The sequence below is a fragment of the Saccopteryx bilineata genome, chromosome 1, assembly GCF_036850765.1.
Source record: "Saccopteryx bilineata isolate mSacBil1 chromosome 1, mSacBil1_pri_phased_curated, whole genome shotgun sequence".
Classification (NCBI taxonomy): Eukaryota; Metazoa; Chordata; class Mammalia; order Chiroptera; family Emballonuridae; genus Saccopteryx; species Saccopteryx bilineata.
The window spans coordinates 141,117,797-141,139,090 of record NC_089490.1 but is presented as its reverse complement, the minus strand read 5'-3'; the positions used below and the strand labels follow the sequence as shown (position 1 = coordinate 141,139,090).

Genomic DNA, 21,294 nt, shown 5'->3' with positions numbered 1-21,294 from the left:
TGTCCCTGTAATGGGCAGAGGAGTGAGCACTGGGCTGGGAGTACAGTGCTCCACGTTCAAACCTAGTTCTCCTGTGTGTGGCTTTGGTCCTTTGTGCCTTGGTGAGTTTTTCTGTGAAATGGATTGAATCCCTCTTGAAAGATCAAAGGAGACTGTGGGAGAATGGGAGTGCTGTCAATACAGACATGATCATTATTATGCTAATTGCAATATTACTGATCATAAATGGGGTCACAGCTGATCTGGAGTGGAGTGGAGAGGAGAGAAGGGAGTCTGTGAGGGGATTGCCTGCTGTGTCACCAGCCTGGCAATCAGGTACAGTGGGCGCTCAGTAGGTGTTTGCCAAATAAAGTAGGTGTTTGCACCAATGGAGAAGAGTGAAAAATTCCTGAGTGAGCTCAGATACCCACTCAATGGCCCAATCACTGTGTAACATGGGGCCCATGCCTCAGTTTCCCCATTTGGGGTAATGACCAAGATGAGATACTGTGTTTAAGTGCTATTGTGAAAATCAAGCCAGAACATGTAAATGGTCACAACTCTGGTGGCTCAGCCTGGAAGGAGGAAGCATGTGACAGAGCTGGTCACTGAAACAGCATGGCCAAGAGGTCAGTCACTGGGAAGGAGAGAAAAGCTCCATATTGGTCCTAGTGTGAGCAAACTGCAGTTGGGGGAGAGCAAAATGTCAGATCCTGTTTCACAAAACTCAGGAAGCCCAGAGAGGTCAGGGGCATCCCAAGGTCACCCAGCAGTAGCCCAGGAGCTAGAGTTTGGACTTCTTCGCTGACTGGGCTCCTATCCTGGGCCTGATCTCTACACTAGACTAGGTGCAGAGCCCCAGGTTTTAGGGAATTGGTGCTGGGGAGGCAGGATACATCTCTAGGGGGTGCCAGAGTCCCCCCAGGGAGGACTCTTCCCTGCTTCTAGCAGCCAGAGGATGGTCAACTGACAACCTGCTGTTTGACCTTGGGCTGTTTGACCCTGTTCATCTCTGGGCTTTGTACTGGCATTACAGAGGCTGGGAGACCTGGGTTCCAACAAAGCTGACTTCTCCATCAGATGCAGTGATCACCATGTCTCTGGCACAATACTTTTAGGGGTCCACGAAGATAGTTTAACTTCTTTTGAAATCAGAAGGGAAAAAGTTGAGCTGTGGAATCAAAGAAGACATTTAAATATATGATATTAATCTATTTGCCTTTATGCCAATGCAGTGGTAAAATATAGTTTAAATTATTTTCTTAAGGGGGGCAAGGGGCCCAGGAAGGTAAAAGTTCCTCGAGCCCATCAGAGTCCTAATGCAGCCCTGGGTTTGAGTCTCAGCACTGCCATTCATTAGCTGTACAACTTTGGGCATTGGACTCCCCTCTCTGAGCCTCAGATTCCCTATCTATAAACAGGTATCATTGGCCCATCTCTGGACGATGAAATGTGGAATGGTTAGTCTAGGGTTGCCACTCAATTTATGGGTTCTGTTATTTCACAATTGTCAGATTATGATTTGTTGGGTAAAAATGGCTCTAGGCTGAGAGTTGCAGGTTTACCCATCCATGACCTGCTCGCTTCCAGAGAGGTCCCAAGGGTGCTCGGGAGGGGAAGGTGAGGTGGCGGTTGGGCGGTAGGCGGGGCGGGTGTACTTCCTGTCCCCCACACCCACGGGCCTCTGCTTGGCGGAAGCGTCAGGAGCTGCGTGGTTGTCTTTGGTGCTACCCTGTCTGAGCGGAGCCAAGCTCCACTGGCTGTCCTGTTTGGTGAGTTTGAGCCCTGCTAGGAGGTGCCCACTGCCCCTCCCTACCCCCCTCAGGAACAGAAGGGATGCCCCTCTGCCTGCTGTTTCAGAAACAGGTATCACTTCCTGGGCTGGGCCAGGGCCTGCCACTGGTGGTGGTGGTGGTGGTGGGGGGTTGCTTGCCCTTGTTACTGCTCTGAGTGGCGTGGTGGTTGCAGGGCAGTAGAGTGGATGTGGAGACCCAGAGCCACCCATGGTGGTTCTGAACAGCAGTTCTTTGGCAGACAGGCCAGGGACAAAAATCACAGTGACCTGGGGACAGTCAGTGAATGACCTTTCTGTGCCTCAATCTCCTCATATGTAAAATTCAGACTGTGCCCTATGGTGTGGTTGTGAAAGTTAAATGAACTTGGATCTATGATGAGTTGGGCACAGCACCACAAACATACTGGCGTTCAGTGTATGTGCGGGGAGGGATCTAAGCTGTAAACATGCCTGACCTGTGGTGGCGCAGTGGATAAAGCGTCGACCTGGAAATGCTGAGGTTGCCGGTTCAAAACCTGGGCTTGCCTGGTCAAGGCACATATGGGAGTTGATGCTTCCAGCTCCTCCCCCCTTTCTCTCTCTCTCTCTCTCTCTCTCTCTCTCTCTCTTTCTCTCTCCCTTTCTAAAATGAATAAATAAAATAAGCTGTAAACATAGTAGCAAGATTCTTGGCTTCTGTGGAACTTGGGACTGGTGGCTCCTAGGATCCTTAGAGCAGCACTGTCTGCGGAACTCTCTCTGTGCTGTCTTATATGGCCACTGCCAGCCCTGTGTGGCTACTGAGCCCTGGAAGCAAGGCTGTCACAACTGAAGAGTTGAGGAGTTAATTGTATTTATATTACTTAGTTGAAAATTAAATTGTTACATGAGGCTACTGGTCCCTCTGCCAGTCAGCATAGCTCCAGGGCAGTGGTCCCCAACCTTTTTTGGACCACGGACCGGTTTAATGTCAGAAAATATTTTCATGGACCAGCCTTTAGGGTGGGACGGATAAATGTATCATGTGACCAAGACAAGCGTCAAGAGTGAGTCTTAGACGGATGTAACAGAGGGAATGTGGTCATTTTTTTAAAAATAAAACATCGTTCAGACTTAAATATAAATAAAACGGAAATAATGTAAGTTATTTATTCTTTCTCTGTGGACTGGTACCGGTCCGTGGCCCGGGGATTGGGGACCACTGCTCTAGGGGATTTAGAAATGCTCAGAGTTTAAATCATGGCCAGAAAGTAAGAAATGAGATAGAAATGTAAGGCTTTTCATTTTGGGATGTTAGCCTAGCATGTCCCCTGACAGCCTGGGTTTCCTTGGGGGCTGCACCAGCAACTGAAGTTTCTCAGGATCCCTTGCATCACCCAGGTGGTGGTTTGGAATGTTTGTTGAATCAAATCTTTTTTTTTTTTTTTGCCTAGACGCCTATTCATGCTTTAAAATCCCAACAACCATGCTTCCCTCCTTCAGTCCAGGTCCCCAATTCTTGTTCCTCCATTTGGCCAGCCCTGACCCTAAAGGACCAGGGTGTCTGTGTCCAGCTCTGTTCCTCTAGACTGGGGGACTCCCAGGGACCAGGCCCAGGATTGAATTATCTCACAGACCCTGGCATATGGACACATGGTAGGGTGCTGGGTGAAGTCAGGGGACTGAGGCCTAGATGACACTGGATCAAGTTAAACTCACTTTCCAGATTAGGTTAATTGAGCTTCAGCAACGGGCAGTTTTGTCCAAGGTCCTTGCTCAGGCCTTTCCTGGTAGGGCCAAGGGACCATTCCCACCCTGTGGTCACCAGCCGTGTCCCTGTTGCCACTGTACCTCCTGGGCTCCCAGCTGCTGCTGAGCTGCCTTCGGAGTCATGAATTATGAATGGAGCCTGTGGGCTCCAGTGACAAGTCCAGCCTCGAGGACATGCCAAGGACACTAAGTGTTCCTCTGTTGCCAGGCAGCTTTGCCCACCCTCTCTTCACAGAGTCCTGGGGCCCCCCATCAAGACCCTTTCTAGCCCTGGTCGGTTGGCTCAGCAGTAGAGTGTGTGGAAGTCCTGGGTTTGATTCCCGGCCAGGGCACACACAAGCACCCATCTGCTTCTCCACCCCTCCCCTTCTCCTTCCTCTCTATCTCTCTCTTCCCCTCCCACAGCCAAGGCTCCATTGGAGCAAAGTTGGCCCGGGCACTAAGGATTGATGGCTCCATAGCCTCTGCCTCAGGCGGTAGAATGACTCCGGCCCAAGGAGCAATGCCCCAGATGGGCACAGCATCGCCCTCTGGTGGGCATCCGGGTGGATCCCGGTCGGACGCATGCAGGAGTCTGTCTGCCTCCCCCCCACCACCACGCTTCTTAATTCAGAAAAATTAAAAAAAACAAAAAACCTTCTAAGCTTGCTTTCTTGTTTTACAGATGGAAAAACTGGGGCACAGAGCCGAACAGTGACTCAGTCACCGGGTGAACACTGGGTTCCAAGGGGCAGGGTTGAGACTCATGGGGGCACCCAAGCCAGCTAGTCTCCGTGGTGACGGGTAAGCTTCCCATTGCAGGAGTGTTCATGAGATGGGGACTGTTGTAGAAGGATTCAGGAAAGCCCAAGGGACCCAAACACCTTATGGTTAATTACATCCCCAGAGTCCATTTCTTTTTTTTTTTTTCTTTTTTAATTTTTAATGGCCCAGCCTGGGTGGGGACAGCTTCACCCCAGACCCTACAGTGCTTGAAGGACTGACCTTACACCTCCGCCGCCTTCAGCCCTCTCCCAGCACCCAGCAGGGCCAGACCCACCATCACCTGTGTTTCTTCTAAGGGGACACATGCTTCCTCTCCATGCATGCCCACCAGCAAAGAAAATGAAAGTAAAGGAACTTCCTTGAATTATAAAAATAAATGGCCACATGGCCTTCTTTTCCTATGACATTTGTTTCCCTTTCTTTAACCTGAAGGGAGCAGACCCCAGCCTGGGGGGGGGGGGGGCTGCACCATCACCACACAGATGTCTTTGGCCAGAGCCCGCGCGGCACCATTCCTGGTGACCGCTAACAACAGGGCGCTGCTAACAACAGGCAGTCACACTCCCTCCAGGGACCAAGGCCTCCATGTCTCCCATGCACAAAGCCTGGTGGCAGGTCGCAGCTTACACACAGCCACCAACAGCCCAACCCAACCGCTTGGCCTGTCACTCTTCCCCACTGGGGAAAAGGAAAGTGGATCAGTTACATCAACAGAAGACATGCAGGGAGCAACACCAGTGACAACTTTCATTTGGACGTGTTCATCAGGAAGGAGGGAGTTGAGCTGGTTCAGACCAGAATCCATTTCTTACCAGTCCCTTTTCCCACAGGAGCTGCCCAGTGTGGAGCTGAGTGCTCAGGTCTGGACTCAGCTGGCCAAGAGTACAAATCCACTATCAAGTCCTGACTGTGTGACTTTGGCAAGTGCTATCTTCCCTGGGGTGGTGTTTTTCCATCTATAAAATGGCCCAGAACTTTTCTGCCCAGGCTACGGCTCATCCAGTAGCCTCCCCCATAGTGAACTCCTATTTGTGCTTAAGAACCCTAATTTCCTTGCCCTTTATTCTAGTCAAGGCTCCCCCAGCTGCTATCCTTCTACCTAACCCCACAGGACTTGGGGCATCTGTATCCAGCTTTGTTCTCATAGGCTAGGGGCTACTTTGAGGCATGGACTGGGGCTAAATCAGCTCAGGAGCTCAAGCATACTCCCTTGGGGCTTTTAGTTCCTCCAACATCTCTCTCCCTCCTCCACAGAAAGGACAGTTGGAATTTCCCCTCCTCTAGCCTAAGACAGCCGTGACTTTGCAGCTCAAACTTGCCTTTTTCTTCAGACAGGCACTAGACCAGAGCCTGCAGGAGTCTCCACTGAAGCCATCAGGATGTCATATTTTGGGGAGCATTTTTGGGTAAGATCCACTCTTATTTTGGTGAGGACTCTTGGAAGAACTGTGGTGGGCTTTTATTAAGGTGTGGGGACCTGGTGGCTCGTGGGCAGAGTCTTGGGCAAGTGGAGAGTCTGTAGGGAATAGAAGTTAAAGTGGGAAGAGTCAGGCTAGGTTTGAATCTACATCCTCAGACCAAATGAGCCTTGTGACCTTGGGCAAGTCACAGCTTGAACAACAGAGAGAGTGAGGCTCAGAGTAGGACTCTTTTTTTTTTTTTTGTATTTTTCTGAAGCTGGAAACGGGGAGAGACAGACAGATTCCCGCATGCGACTGACCGGGATCCATCCGGCACACCCACCAGGGGGCGATGCTCTGCCCACCAGGGGGCGATGCTCTGCCCCTCCGGGGTGTCGCTCTGTCGTGACCAGAGCCACTCTAGTGCCTGGGGCAGAGGCCAAGGAGCCATCCCCAGCGCCTGGGCCATCTCTGCTCCAATGGAGCCTCGCTGCGGGAGGGGAAGAGAGAAACAGAGAGAAAGGAGAGGGGGAGGGGTGGAGAAGCAGATGGGCTCTTCTCCTGTGTGCCCTGGCCGGGAATCGAACCCGGGACTTCTGCACACCAGGCCGACGCTCTACCATTGAGCCAACCGGCCAGGGCGAGTAGGACTCTTTTATCTGAGGTTGCCCAGTGAGAAAGTTCAGGGTCGCCTGACCTGTGGTGGCGCAGTGGATAAAGCTTCGACCTGGAAATGCTGAGGTCGCCGGTTCGAAACCCTGGGCTTGCCTGGTCAAGGCACATATGGGAGTTGATGCTTCCAGCTCCTCCCCCCTATCTCTCTCTCCTCTCTCTCTGTCTCTCTCTCTCTCCCCCCCTCTCTCCTCTCTAAAATGAATAAATAAAATTAAAAATAAATAAAAAGTTAAAAAAAATTAAAAAAATAAAATAATAAAATATTAAAAAAAAAAAGCCTGACCTGTGGTGGCGCAGTGGGATAAAGCATCGAGCTGGAACGCTGGAGAAAGTTCAGGGTCAGGGCTCAAATTCAGGGTTAGACTGAACTTCCAGGATCCAGGGTCATTCCAGCCAGGGGATTTCCATGTCTTTCCCATCCTGGAGAGTTGTATGGCTTGACCCCTAGCTTCCGTCTCACCCATTTTCCCTCTGGGCCAGGGACCATATAGTGACCCAAGGAGGTCTAATGAGATGGATTTGTTTTCATTCAGTCATTCACACTCTCCCTCCTGGCCACCAACATCCTACACCCAGCCAGTTCTGGGGGATGTTGTCCCCCAAGAGGCTCCATTCCAGCTCTGACCCCAAGGAGCCCCACTTCTGAGGGCCACCCAGACTCCAGCCTTGCAGTACCTTGGGGGCACCCAGAGGAAGAGCCTGGACACAGAGTCGTGTTTGCTGTGGGCTTTGAAGGCTGAGATTTTCTAGGATGTCAGCAAGTCATTCCAGCACAGAGGACAGCCTGGACAAAAGCCCAGAGGTGTGACACTAGCTGGCTAGTGGAGGGCACAGAACTCCTCCTGCAGTGCCAGACTAATGGGGAGTCACAGAGGATGAGTGAACAGGAGAGTCCAGGAAGGACCAGGGCAGAAAGCCCCTACCCTAGTTGCAGGCCTTGAGCCCATTGCTAGGCAACTGGTTGCCCCTAGCAACTGGCCCAGCTCCCTTCCTTTCTTCCTCCCCAGCTGGGGCTCCTCTTACTGGCCTTGCTTTCTTAAAGAGGCCGCACCCCTTGTCACGATGGGGACCTGATCTTCACCCCCTTCCCAAGGGTCAGAATCCCCAGATTTGCTTCTGAATGAATGTGTGACCCCAGTGAGGGGCTGCCTCTCTCTGAGGCCCTGTTGGCAACTGTGTAAAGGGGTTGCCAAGTTGAGGATCAGTTTTGTTGCCCAGGTGTTAGAATCAAGATAGCAGCACCTACATTTATTTAAAATTTCTTTTAATGTCATGAGGCACCTACATTTATTTTAAATTCTTTTTTATTGCATGAGGCATGCAAGCTCACTGCAGAAAATTCAGATCTGCAAAGAGAAAATAGAAGCCACCCCCGACCCATCCCCCACCACCAAAAGATAGTCTGGTGCATAGTGAATAAGAGCTTTGAGTTTGTGATTTGAATTGGGCTCTTCTGGAAGTCCTTGGGCAGGTGACTGCATCTCAAAGGCTCAATTTCCCCATCTGGGAAAGGGGGATGAAATCTCTACCTCCTGGGGACCCAGGAAGTGCCTCTAGAATACTTCTTTTAATCAATGTTTTGTTTAATCTATTGTTTGTATTGGTGGCTCTGCTGAGTGATGTTGGCCTGAAGGAGGTTCCAGTTAGGGCAGATCAAACCAGACAGGGATGCTCTAGTCCTGTTGGGTCAAGGCCGGGCTGGAGGCATAGAGGGCACTAGGGAACCATGGAGGGAGTATGAGCAAGAGAGGGACATGATCAAGCTATGTCAAAAATATCCCTCTGAGCTTGGTAAGGGGCAACACTGGAGTCTGGAGTTTCTGATGGGAGATGCAAGTTTGAGACATCCTTTCCTTGGACCCTCAGCTGCCACCCCAGCCCAAGGGAGGCATCGCTGCTAGGGGCTTTGCCAGGTCTGGGAAATGGGCCAGCGGTTGGCTCCAAGTCAGCCCCAGATGCTGGCCTGGGCAGCAGTGCCTGGCGCAGCCTCACCCGAGGATCCCCTGGTCTGGGCTGGTAGGGCTCCTGGGGCTGTGTGCTGAGCACTCACCACTGTGCGGGAGCCCTGTGTCCAGCACTGCACCAGCCTCATATCATCATATCACCAAAGCTCTTGGTAGGTGGCTACTGTCATGGTCACCATTTGTCAGATGAGAAAAAGGAGACTCAATGGCCTGACCTGTGGTGGTGCAGTGGATAAAGCGTCCACTTGGAAATGCTGAGGTTGCTGGTTCGAAACCCTGGGCTTGCCTGGTCACAGCACATATGGGGGTTGATGCTTCCAGCTCCTCCCCTCATCTCTCTCTGTCTCTCCTCTCTCTCTCTCTCTGTCTTTCCCTCTCCTCTCTAAAATGAATAAATAAAAAAAGAAAAAAAGAAAAAGGAGACTCAGAGAGGTGATGAAGTCACTGGCCCAAAGTGACCCCATGCATAAAAGGAGGATTTGACCCTTCAGCCTTGAAAGTACAATATAGACATGGAAAGAGAGGAAACGGATTTCTGGGGAGCAGGAGGGATCAACAACGAACATTCAGGGAAGTGGGAGTCTGAGGAAGGTCTAAAAAAGTTCTTTTGGTTTTTAAGAGAGAGAAAGGAAAAGAGGGAGGAAAGGAGAGAAAAGAGAAGCAGCAACTTGTAGTTGTAGCACTTTAATTGTTCAGTGATTGCTTTTGAGCTGAGAACATTCCTGAAGGTAGGTCTGGCAATGACCCTTGATAGATGGAAGGATTTTGATGGGTTCGATGGAGGGAAGGTGCAGATATCATCACACTGCTTGCTGTTTGAATGCAAGGCCAAGAGAAACTGGGAGGTGAAGTTGAAAGGCAATTCCAGGCTAAGGGCTTTGGACTTAAGCAGCTGGTGGGCAACAAGGAGCCATCACTGATTCTAGAATGTGGAGTGACTGAGATTTGAGCTTGAGACTGTCCTGGGTCTGCCCCCATCTTAGCTTCAGTTTCTGCATTTGTGCAGCAAGATAGATCATTTGCTATTAACTTCTGGCTTTAGCCTTCAAGCTTCCATGGGACTGGAAGGTGAACCCCACAAACTGGAATAGGATGGAAGGAACTATTTGTGGAGGGCCTGCAAAGTGCTGCCAAAGGGGTTGTTTCAGTGATTGGTACTGGCAGTAAAACAACTTCAGATCCCTTCACAGACCTTTCTTTCAGTCCAGATTGCAAGGATCCATTTGGTGCTAAAATGTCTCCAGTTCCCTCGGACCCCAGCTGATCTCTCATTTTAACAAACAGCTTGCTGTTCAGACATGATGCCCCTACATGGGGTAGGGTCTGGTGCCATTAAAACATAGCTGTTGCCTTATTTTTCTCCTGTTCCCTTCATTATGGCATGAGGTCCTGGTTTTCCGCTTAGAATAATGGTGAAAGTTACCCTTTTAAATAAACGTGTTTGGAAAAGAAATGTGAGCAAACTTAAAGCAAAACATTAAAGCCATGAAGTAGCAAAAACTAGGGTTGCCTTGGAATTTTGGAGGATCCTGATCATCTTGGTGTTTATTCATCCCCATATGAGAGGAAGATGGCTCCCTGCCCCCATCTTTTTTTTTTTTTTTAATTCAGTGAGAGGAGGAGAGACAGAGACAGTCTCCTGCATATGCCCTGACTGGGATCCACCTGGCAAACCCACTAGGGGGCGATGCTCTGCCCATTTGGAGCATTGCTCCCTTGCTCAGCATCTGAGGTCTTCTTAGCACCTGAGGCAGAGTCCATGGAGCCATCCTCAGTATCTGGGGCCAACTTGTCCAATCGAGCCATGGCTGCAGGAGGGGAAGAGAGAGAGAGAGACAGACAGACAGAGAGAGACAGAGAGAGAAAGAAAGAAGTGAGAAGGGGAAGGGGTAGAGAAGCAGAGCAGATGGGCAGTTCTCCTGTGTTCCCTAACCAGGAATTGAACCCGGGGCATCCACACTTCAGGCCAATGCTCTACCACTGAGCCACCCAGCCAGGACCCTTCCCTCATCTTAATAAGGGTATATTAAAGAGAGAGGGTGAGATGCCCTGACCACACAGCACAGCCCTGCTTTCCCCCACTGTGGTGACCCCAGAACTAGTACTAAAGAAGTTTTGTTGAACGCAGCAGCAGGCACATTGTTAGAAGCTCTGTCCTCACCAGTGCAGGGTAATAGCAGAATAACTCATTTGTTCATTTATTCAACAAACTCAAATGCCCTTTCTGTGCCCCACCCTGAACTGGACATTGCTAGGTTCTGAGAGAGGCATCAGAATCAGACCTTGCTCAGACAAGGAGTTTTTGTGTTAAAGAGAACAGAAGACTGACTACAGTGACTTACATGATAGTGGTCAAATTGGTTCACAAAATTGAAATGATTTGGGGTAATGCGGCTTTCAGGGTTGGTTTGATCCAGCAACTTGACTCAACCCGCTGCTATTCTGATTTGCTCAAGTTCAGTTTCTTTTCAAAATTCATGATTTCCACTTGGCTTCCAATATTTCCTGTGCCCACATAATTCCTCATTTGTGGAAAAACACAGAGAAAAACAGGGAGGAGAAACTGATGGAGGCAGAGACTCAGGGAGAAATAGAGAGAGAGATGGAGAAACAAAGAGAAAGATAAAGACGCAACCAGTAATGAAAATGTATCTCCAACTATGGGACAAAACCCCCAGGCTTTTATCTGATTAGGCCAATTTAAGGCCCATGAACCAATCCTTGGAAGAGGGAGGGAGAATGAACCAATCTCTACAGCCAAGGAGATGGACTTCTGCTTTTTGGGTCCTCCGTTTATGTTCTGTTGCTAGCCACCCTTGATGTGTTCCACATCCCTTTCTCAATCTCCATCTCCATTCTCTGCAGGGCGAGAAAAACCATGGCTTTGAGGTTTTGTACCACAGCTTGAAACAGGGACCCATCTCCACCAAGGAGCTGGCAGACTTCATCCGGGAGAGGTGAGGTTCCCACACCCCACCTAGCATGTGTCCACGCCCCAGGGTCCATGCAGCCCTGCCCCAGGTCCAGATCCCTGTGGGTTCCAGGAACTATAAACCTGCTTGAAGACCCTCAAAACCCTTGTTCCCAACACTCTCAGTCCCATGACCCCCTGTAAACAGTATTCCCCAGGTTTCTAACGCCTCCTGAAAAGACAATATAGTATGACCTGCTTAAAGGAGAATTTTGAAAAGTTAATCTCGTGCCCTAAGTATGACAAAAGAAAACATGTGTGCTAAAATAATCTATATTTCAGTGTGTAATTGTTCTGCTGTTAGTATCCCAGACAACATAATAAAATCAAATTGTAAGGCAGCCTCTGCTCCCTGGTCACTCAGTAGCTGAATGCCTTTAAACCTGGGCAGAGAGTTCAGAGGATTATAACCAGCCTTTTCCCTGCATGGCTGTCAAGTAGAACTGTCCATGCAGGACAGAGACTACTCTTTATTTTTTGAGTCTTCCACCCCTGTGGTACTCCGTGGATACCTCTGCCTCTATCATAAAATGCCCCCATAGGTAATTGGTTTTAACTGGGCACATTGCTGCCCCAAACAAAATTGAGGTTCTATTAGTCCAGATAAAAATGTGAGTGGTATTAGCTAGGCATTTAGCAGTGTCTGTCCAGAGGGGAAAAGGAAGTATGAGTTTGTCTCCTCCAATTAAATGAGACAGACCATATAAAGCATTTACCTCAAAATAAAGTTTTACCTGATGCTGCTCCTAGCTGTTACTACTGTTGTTCATAAAATGTATTATTTAAAAATAAAAACCGCCCTGGCCGGTTGGCTCAGCGGTAGAGCATCGGCCTAGCGTGTGGAGGACCCGGGTTCGATTCCCGGCCAGGGCACACAGGAGAAGCGCCCATTTGCTTCTCCACCCCTCAGCCACGCTTTCCTCTCTGTCTCTCTCTTCCCCTCCCGCAGCCAAGGCTCCATTGGAGCAAAGATGGCCCGGGCGCTGGGGATGGCTCTGTGGCCTCTGCCCCAGGTGCTAGAGTGGCTCTGGTCGCAACATGGCGACGCCCAGGATGGGCAGAGCATCGCCCCCTGGTGGGCAGAGCATCGCCCCTGGTGGGCGTGCCGGGTGGATCCCGGTCGGGGAGCATGCGGGAGTCTGTCTGACTGTCTCTCCCTGTTTCCAGCTTCAGAAAAATGAAAGAAAAAATAAATAAATAAATAAATAAATAAATAAAAAATAAAAACCCCTCCCATGAATTTCCTGAATGCCTTTCCCGACGGTGTCACTAAGAGCCATTACGCAGATGTTTGAGATGGGGAAACTGAGGCCCAAGGGGGCAGGGCATCTCCCATGGGTACCCTGAACCTTCCCTATCTTTTCCATCCTCCTACCCAGGGCCACTATTGAGGAGACGTACTCGAAAGCAATGGCAAAACTTTCCAAGCTGGCTAGCAACGGGACCCCCATGGGGTGAGTAAGCCATGGGTAGGTTAGGGGTCCCCAAGGCTGTGGGGCCCTGGGGTCATCAGGAGCCTGCCCTTGGGTGGACATATTTTTACACTTGTGATATGTAGAATAAGAAGTCATCCTTCCACTTATGGGGCTAATTAGACAGAGGAAGGCATACCATTCATTCATTCACTATCTCATTCATTTATTTAACAAATATTTACAGCCATGACAAATATTACCTACTATGTGCCAGGCACTGTTCTAGATATTGGGGACCCAGTTGACCATCAAGACAGATAAAATTTTTAATTATTTGCCTTCATGCTATGTTCATGCCATGTACACCTAGGATGTTTGACAAAACAGATGTTACCTATAAACATGAACAAAGTCCTTTCCCAGGTGAAAAGTGCTAGGCAGGGAATGAAATAGGAGTGTGAGAGGTTGGGCACTGCCTCTGGGGTGGGCCCAGGTTTCATGATCTGAAACCTTAATAATGAGATGGAATCAGCGTTGGGAGTATCTGAAGGACAGAGACCCAGGCAGGCAGCTCCACCAGTGCCAAGATCCTGAAGCAGCCATGCACTGTGTTCAAGGAAGAGCAAAGAGGCTGGCATAGTTGCAGGGCCTGCTGAGATGGAGATGGGGTTGGAGCATGGGAGGGTTGAATGCAGGGACCTGATGCAAATAAGGATGTGACGTGGTCCCACTGACATGTGCAAAGTTCTCTGTGGCTGCTGTGAGGCAAAAGTTCCGTCAGGGGCAGAAATGGAGGCAGCAGAGGAGCAAGGTGGTATAAGCTGGAAGGGGAGTCTTTTGAGGACTTGGTTTGGGCTGGTTGGGTCTTAGCTGCCTTTGGGTATCAGGTGGAGCCTGGAGTGTGGAATAGGACTCTGGGGCCTCAGAACCTGAATTTAAATTGCAGCTTTGATGCTCATTTGCTGAGGGGCTTTGCATGAATTACAAAGCCTCCTATGCCTCAGTCTCCCCATCTATCACAAGCTGGCCTTATATAGCTGCAGTAGGATTAAATGAGTTAATATGTGTTGCTCCTTAGCAGAGGCTGGCACACAGTAGGTGCCTAAGTCAATACCTGTCATGCCATCTGAGGGGACCCTGAAGGACTGGGTCTGCTGGGCCCTGAGTGTGACTCCACCCATCTCTAGGACCTTTGCCCCACTCTGGGAGGTCTTCCGTGTCTCCTCGGACAAGCTGGCACTCTGCCACCTGGAGCTGACTCGGAAGCTACAGGACCTCATCAAGGACATGCTCCGTTACAGCGAGGAGCAGCTCAAGACGCACAAGAAGGTGTGTGCCCAGTGGGCATTACCCAGGGGGGTTGGGAGGGGGGCACCATGTCTGAAAGGAGTCCAGGCCTTCTAGGGCCTTCAAACCTCCAGCTCCCAGCTTGTGCCTCTGAGAATTCTGGTAATTCTGAAATATCAAACCCAGAACCCTACAGATCAGGGAACTGTCAGGCATTTCAGACTCTACAAATCCTAGACCAGCCTGGTGGTGGTGCAGTGGACAGAGCATCAGTCTGGAAGGCTGAGGTCCCAGGTTTGAAGCCCCAGGGTTGCCAGCTTGAGCATGGGCTCACCAGCTTGAGCTCAGGGTCGCTGGCTTGAGTGTGGATCATCAACATGATCCCAGGGTTGCTGGCTTGAGCCCAAAGGTCATTGGCTTGATGCCCAAGGTCATAGGTTTGAGTCCAGGGTTGCAGGCTTGGCTTGAGACCCCCAGTCAAGGCATGTATGAAAAGCAATCACTGAACAACTAAAGTGCTGCAACTATGAATTGATGTTTCTCCATCCCCACCCCACCCCTGCCTTCTGGTCTCTTTAAGCCCTCAAAAAAAAAAAAATCTACACACTGCAGCCTGTGGGCCAGATTGGCTCACCACCTGTTTTTGTACAGCCCAGGGGCTAAGAATGGTTATTACATTTTTATTTTTTTTTATTTTTTTTTTTTATTTTTTTTTTTCATTTTTCTGAAGCTGGAAACAGGGAGAGACAGTCAGACAGATTCCCGCATGCGCCCGACCGGGATCCACCCGGCACACCCACCAGGGGCGACGCTCTGCCCACCAGGGGGCGATGCTCTGCCCATCCTGGGCGTTGCCATGTTGCGACTAGAGCCACTCTAGCGCCTGGGGCAGAGGCCACAGAGCCATCCCCAGCGCCCGGGCCATCTTTGCTCCAATGGAGCCTTGGCTGCGGGAGGGGAAGAGAGAGACAGAGAGGAAAGCGCGGCGGAGGGGTGGAGAAGCAAATGGGCGCTTCTCCTGTGTGCCCTGGCCGGGAATCGAACCCGGGTCCTCCGCACGCTAGGCCGACGCTCTACCGCTGAGCCAACCAGCCAGGGCGGTTATTACATTTTTAAATGGTGGGTAGGGGGGAGGAGAAAACAAAAGAATAGTTTGTGAAACATGAAAATGACACTCAGATTTCAGTGCCAGTAAATAAAGTTTTATTGGCATATAGCTATGTCCATTTGTGTACAATAGTGTCTGTGGCTTTTTTTGACTTGAGTATTCATGACAAGCAAACCCATTTACTGTCTGTCCCTTTTATTTTTTATTTTTTTATTAATTTTAATGGGGTGACATTGATAATCAGGGTACATATGTTCAGTGACAACATCTCCAGGTTATTTTTTTTTTTATTTATTATTCACTTTAGAGAGGAGAGAGAGAGAGAGACAGAGAGAAAGGGGAGGGGGGGAGCGGGAAGTATCAACTCCCGTATGTGCCTTGACCAGGTAAGCCCAGGGTTTTGAACCGGTGACCTCAGCATTTCCAGGTCAACACTTTAGCCACTGCGCCACCACAGGTCAGGCTCCAGGTTATTTTGACATTTGATTATGTTGCATACCCATCACCCAAAGTGTCTGTCCCTTTATAAGAAAAGCTTGCTAACCCCTGATCTAAATGGTTAGAAGCGACAGATATTGTTTGACATTTCTAGATTCTTTCAGAATCTAGAATATTCAGAATCACAGAATATTGAAAGATTCAAGCCTTAGTCTTTCAGGATCCCAAAATAGTCACAGCTTATAATTCTAGAGTTATAGGTGCTTGGCATTTACAGAGCCCCGAATCTGCAGTTTTTAACCCCCCTTTAAAAAGAGAGTTGATAGTAGTACTTAATACTGTGTACACTTACAAATGGTTAAGATGGTAAGTTTTGTTATATGGTAAGTTTTTTGAAAGTTGGGGACAAGGAAGTTTTCTATGGGCTTATGTGGAACAATCTTAAGAATAGAATATAGGCCCCGGCCAGTGGCTCAGCGGTAGAGCATTGGCCCAGTGTGTGGATGTCCCGGGTTCGATTCCTGGTCAGGGCACACAGGAGAAGCAACCATCTGCTTCTCCACCCCTCCCCCTCTCCCTTCTCTCACTCTCTCTCTCTTTTCCTCTCCCATAGCCGTGGCTCAAATGGTTTGAGCAAGTTGACCTGAGGTGCTGGGATGGCTCCATGGCCTCACCTCAGGCACTGAAATAGCTTGGTTGCCAAGCAATGGAGCAGCAGTAGAGATAGGCAGAGAATCACCCCCTAGTGGGCTTGCCAGGTGGATCTGTATTGGGACACATGAGGGAGTCTCTCTGCCTCCCCACCTCCCTGCCTCTTACTTAATAAAAATAAAAAAATAGCCTGACCAAGCGGTGGCGCAGTGGATAGAGCGTCGGACTGGGATGTGGAAGGACCCAGGTTCGAGACTCTGAGGTCGCCAGATTGAGTGAGGGCTCATCTGGTTTGAGCAAGGCTCGCCAGCTTGAGCCCAAGGTTGCTGGCTCAAGCAAGGGGTTACTCAGTCTGCTGAAGGCCTGCGGTCAAGGCACATATGAGAAAGCAATTAATGAACAACTAAGGTGTCGCAATGCGCAACAAAAAACTAATGATTGATGCTTCTCATCTCTCCATTCCTGCCTGTCTATCCCTATCTATCCCTCTCTCTGACTCTCTCTCTCTGTGTCTTTGTAAAAATAAATAAATAAATAAATAAATGGAATGGAATGGAATATGAAATGGAAAAAAATCAGTGAGTTAAACAGCACAGATTGCTGCAATTTGTCATAAAAAATGGGCTAAAACAGCCTGACCTGTGGTGGCGCAGTGGATAAAGCGTCGACCTGGAAATGCTGAGGTCGCTGGTTCGAAACCCTGGGCTTGCCTGGTCAAGGCACATATGGGAGTTGATGCTTCCAGCTCCTCCCCTTTCTCTCTCTCTCTCTGTCTCTCCTCTCTCTCTCTCTCTCTCTCCTCTCTAAAAATGAATAAATAAATAAATAAATGTATCTTAAAAAAAAATTAAAAAAAATAATAATAGCTCCTTAAAAACAAACAAACAAAAAAAATGGGCTAAAACAAGCATATTAACTTGTATATGTGCCAATTATTTCTGGATGTGCATCATGGTAATAATGGGGACTTCTAGGCAGAGGCCTGGGAGGCTGGGGAGCAGGGTGCGGAAGGTTTTAAGGGGATTCATCCCTTAAAACTTTTTGAGGCCCTGGCCGGTTGGCTCAGGGGTAGAGCGTCGGCCTGGCGTGCAGGGGACCTGGGTTCGATTCCCGGCCAGGGCACATAGGAGAAGCGCCCATTTGCTTCTCCACCCTCCCCCTCCTTCCTCTCTGTCTCTCTCTTCCCCTCCCGCAGCCAAGGCTCCACTAGAGCAAAGATGGCCCCGGGCGCTGGGGATGGCTCCTTGGCCTCTGCCCCAGGCGCTAGAGTGGCTCTGGTCGCTGCAGAGCAACCCCCTGGAGGGGCAGAGCATCGCCCCCTGGTGGGCAGAGCGTCGCCCCCTGGTGGGCAGAGCGTCGCCCCCTGGTGGGCGTGCTGGGTGGATCCCGGTCGGGCGCATGCGGGAGTCTGTCTGACTGTCTCTCTCCGTTTCCAGCTTCAGAAAAATACAAAAAAAACACAAAACTTTTTGAGTTATGTGTAAATGTTACCTAATTTAAAAGTTACAATTTTGATATTAAAATAATACTCATAAAAAGTTCTCTGTAAGACCTGGATTCCCAGAATTAGGGAAGCTTAGAATTTCATGGTCTGCTCATTTCTGCACCTCAGCAGGGGGTTTCTGGTGGTACTCAGCTCCCCCTTCTCCCACCCTCGCAGTGCAAAGAGGAGGCAATGAGCACCTTGGAAGCTGTGCAAGTCCTCGCTGGCGTCAGCCAGCTCCTGCCCAAGTCCCGCGAGAACTACCTGAACCGGTGCATGGACCAGGAGCGGCTGCGAAGGGAGAACACAACAAGCCAAAAGGAGATGGACAAGGTGGGCCCATGGCTGCACGTCTCCAGTCAACACTGGCCTACACAAGTCCAAGAAGTCTGCCGAGCACGGGGGGCTGCCCGGTGGGAGAGTGAAAACATACCACAGAGCTATGGTTGTTGAACCTGAGGGTGGTCACTACACCCTTGGAACCCCAAGAGGTCTATCTGCTGGGGAAGCTCCCTGAGTGTTCCCCCCAACCCTGTCCTCTCCCTGTGCTTCCTAGGCAGAGACCAAGACCAAGAAGGCTGCGGAGAGCCTGCGGCGCTCAGTGGAGAAGTACAACACTGCCCGCACTGACTTTGAGCAGAAAATGCTGGACTCGGCTCTGGTAAGGACAGGGCTTCCATACCTGGAGAACTACAAAGTCCAGAATCTCCCACACTCTCAACTCCCAGGAGTCTCAGAGTCACAGGCATAAAGCCATCAAATTCTCGAGCCAGTAGCAGTTATTGTTGTTGTTGACATTATTATTATTTCAAAAGCCAAATCATTTTTTGTGTGTTGGTTTTCCCAGCTGTAAAGCGAGGACAGTAATAGCACCTGCTTCATAGAGTTGTTGTGAAGATTAAATGAGTCATTATATGTGAAGTTTTCAGACTAGTACCATGTGCATAGAAACCACTCCAAAGTTTTGTTTTTATTTCTATTATTATTGATGAGATTTTTGAACAAGATAGGGGGCAAAATTTAGAATCTAAGAATGTCTGATATTATATGGTGGCCAAAGGTCTGGGTTCTAGTTTAGCTTCCATTCCTCACCAGCTATGTAACCTTTTACAAGGCACTCTACTTCTCTGGATCTCTGTTCTTCTAAATAGATGAAAAGCATATTGGAATCTCAGGATTAGGTATCAGATTTTTTCCCCTGATTTTGCAAGTGATAGAAAGTTACAAATAGCCCTGGCCGGTTGGCTCAGCGGTAGAGCGTCGACCTAGCGTGCGGAGGACCCGGGTTTGATTCCCGGCCAGGGCACACAGGAGAAGCGCCCATTTGCTTCTCCACCCCTCCACCGCGCTTTCCTCTCTGTCTCTCTCTTCCCCTCCCGCAGCCAAGGCTCCATTGGAGCAAAGATGGCCTGGGCGCTGGGGATGGCTCTGTGGCCTCTGCCTCAGGCGCTAGAGTGGCTCTGGTCGCAATATGGCGACACCCAGGATGGGCAGAGCATCACCCCCTGGTGGGCAGAGCGTCGCCCCTGGTGGGCGTGCCGGGTGGATCCCGGTCGGGCGCATGCGGGAGTCTGTCTGACTGTCTCTCCCCGTTTCCAGCTTCAGAAAAATGAAAAAAAAAAAGAAAGTTACAAATAGTAAAAACCTTCATTCAGACTGACAAGGAAGGTTTATAGGCTCACAGAACTGAAAAGTTAGAAGGAGGGTTTCAGGCATGGCTGGATCCAGTGCTCAGATGGTGTTGGTAGGAAGCTGTGCATCTCTCCTTTTCAAGTCTGTTTTTTCTCTTTGGCGCTTCATTCTCAAGCAGACATCCCCTGTGTGTGTGTGTGTGTGTGTGTGTGCCTCAAAGTGGCCACCAGCAGCCTCCACATGCATCCCACCAATTCATTGACTCAGAATATGAAAATGTCTCTTTTCCAATAATACCAGCCAATGACCTAGGGCAGACTCTCATTGGCTCTTCCCAAAACCAATCACTGAGGCTAGCGGGTTGAAACCTGATTGATCAGGTTGTCACCTGGTGACTCTTTGTGACCTCTACCTTTCCATTTGCCCCTTCCCTCCTCCCTCAGCACTTCCAAGCCATGGAAGAGACCCACCTGAAGCACATGAAGGCACTGCTGGGCTCCTATGCCCACTCTGTGGAGGACACCCATGTACAGATTGGGCAGGTGAGTGGGGCCAAGGGTGGGAATGAGAGTGGGGGTGCTGAACAAGAGGGCCTTGCCCAGTTACACACTCCCCCACCCTGCCCAGGTTCACGAGGAGTTTAAGCAAAATATAGAGAACATCAGCGTGGAAATGCTACTGAGAAAATTTGCAGAGAGCAAGGGCACAGGCCGGGAGAAGCCTGGTGAGTCGAGGCATCTGGGGTTCAGGCTGCATGGAAAGAACAGGGTTCAAGAGGCAAGAGACTCCCTGGAGCCTCTATTTCATCAGGAAAATGGGCTGATGACAGATCTAACTCTGCAGCCCACAGAGGACTAGGATTTGATGCCCGGTCTTATGTGTAAATGTCTTACAACCAGATACGAGAGGAGTGTGAATGCCAGACTCAGTTCTAACATTATCCCAAGGGCCCAAGGGAGCCATTGTGAGTTGTTGAGCAAAAGACCAATTTGAAACTGCCAATATGTTGAGGGGAAAAATGTGGGGGTCAGACCTGGGTTTGAGTCTTTTCTTCATTGCTCACTGCGTGACCTTGAATGTGGGTCTTGAGTTCTCTGAGCCTCAGTTTCTTCATCTGTAAAGTAAGGATGATACTAATCCCCAACTGACAGTGGTGTGAATGTTCAGTAGTTTGATGCAGGTAAAGGGTGAAGTATATGCCTGATACACAGTAGGACTTTAAGAAGTGCTGGTACACAGTCTGTTATCAAGTCTAGTAAAGCACTATCTTTCTGTCCGTTCTCTCTCCTGTCTCCATAGCTCATCCCTGGCTCGGGCCACCATTCCTATGTGGTGCCCCACTCTAGACCTTCAGTGGCCCCAGATCAATCGTGCCCTGCTCTTGCTTATATACCCTCCATGGCTCCCCATCTCCCTTAGGAGAGTCTCAGCTCTTCAACCTGGCACTTGCAGCCCAGCCAACTGCATAGACTTGTGGTCCATTCCCTGACCCACCCAAGTTCCATCCAGAAGAGCTGGAAGTAGGAGTAACTTAGGCATCACTCCCATCCCCCAGTCCATCCCAAGATGGTACCAGAACCCTTAGCCCATCCCATTCATGACCATCTTGGAGCTGGTTCAGCATCTTGGCTCAGACCCTGGACCCTGTGAGCTCAGATTCGGTACACCCTTGGCTATTGTATAGTTGGCCAAAGGTTATACTGCTACCCTTCCCAGGCCCAGGCTTCCTCTCCTGAGTTTTTCAATCTCTCCTGTTTTAGGGCCTTTGGACTTTGAGGCATACAGTGCAGCTGCCCTGCAGGAAGGCAAGTACGTCTGGACCTGGATGCCCAGGCTGGACTGAGGGGAAAAGGGAGGCAGAGCTGAATGGGAAGGGGGCACCCCCAGGATTCAGCTGCACCCATCATCTCTCCTCAGCAATGAAACGGTTGCGGGGAGCCAAGGCCTTTCGCCTCCCAGGACTGAGCCGGCGGGAGCGGGAGCCACCTGCAGCAGTGTGAGGA

The 21,294-nt window shown here is 49.9% G+C and overlaps 1 protein-coding gene across 6 annotated transcripts in view; it reads left to right on the top strand.

Moving 5' to 3' along the window:
* Positions 1–21,294, top strand: part of FCHO1 (FCH and mu domain containing endocytic adaptor 1) — a 33,193-nt gene that overhangs the window by 1,467 nt on the left and 10,432 nt on the right. For 3 of the 6 annotated variants that reach the window (XM_066269971.1, XM_066269961.1, XM_066269930.1), the window contains exons 2-13: positions 4,167–4,285; positions 5,098–5,187; positions 5,599–5,673; positions 11,172–11,263; positions 12,657–12,731; positions 13,880–14,021; positions 17,837–17,992; positions 18,216–18,320; positions 19,735–19,833; positions 19,919–20,015; positions 21,052–21,096; positions 21,209–21,287. In XM_066269971.1, coding sequence (XP_066126068.1) covers positions 5,647–5,673; positions 11,172–11,263; positions 12,657–12,731; positions 13,880–14,021; positions 17,837–17,992; positions 18,216–18,320; positions 19,735–19,833; positions 19,919–20,015; positions 21,052–21,096; positions 21,209–21,287 — 917 coding nt within the window. In that variant the 5' untranslated portion in view covers positions 4,167–4,285; positions 5,098–5,187; positions 5,599–5,646. Of the gene's footprint in view, positions 1–1,678; positions 1,752–4,166; positions 4,286–5,097; positions 5,192–5,598; positions 5,674–11,171; positions 11,264–12,656; positions 12,732–13,879; positions 14,022–17,836; positions 17,993–18,215; positions 18,321–19,734; positions 19,834–19,918; positions 20,016–21,051; positions 21,097–21,208; positions 21,288–21,294 lie in introns of those variants that run through there. The other 3 variants (XM_066269939.1, XM_066269944.1, XM_066269953.1) reach the window with 3 other exon arrangements.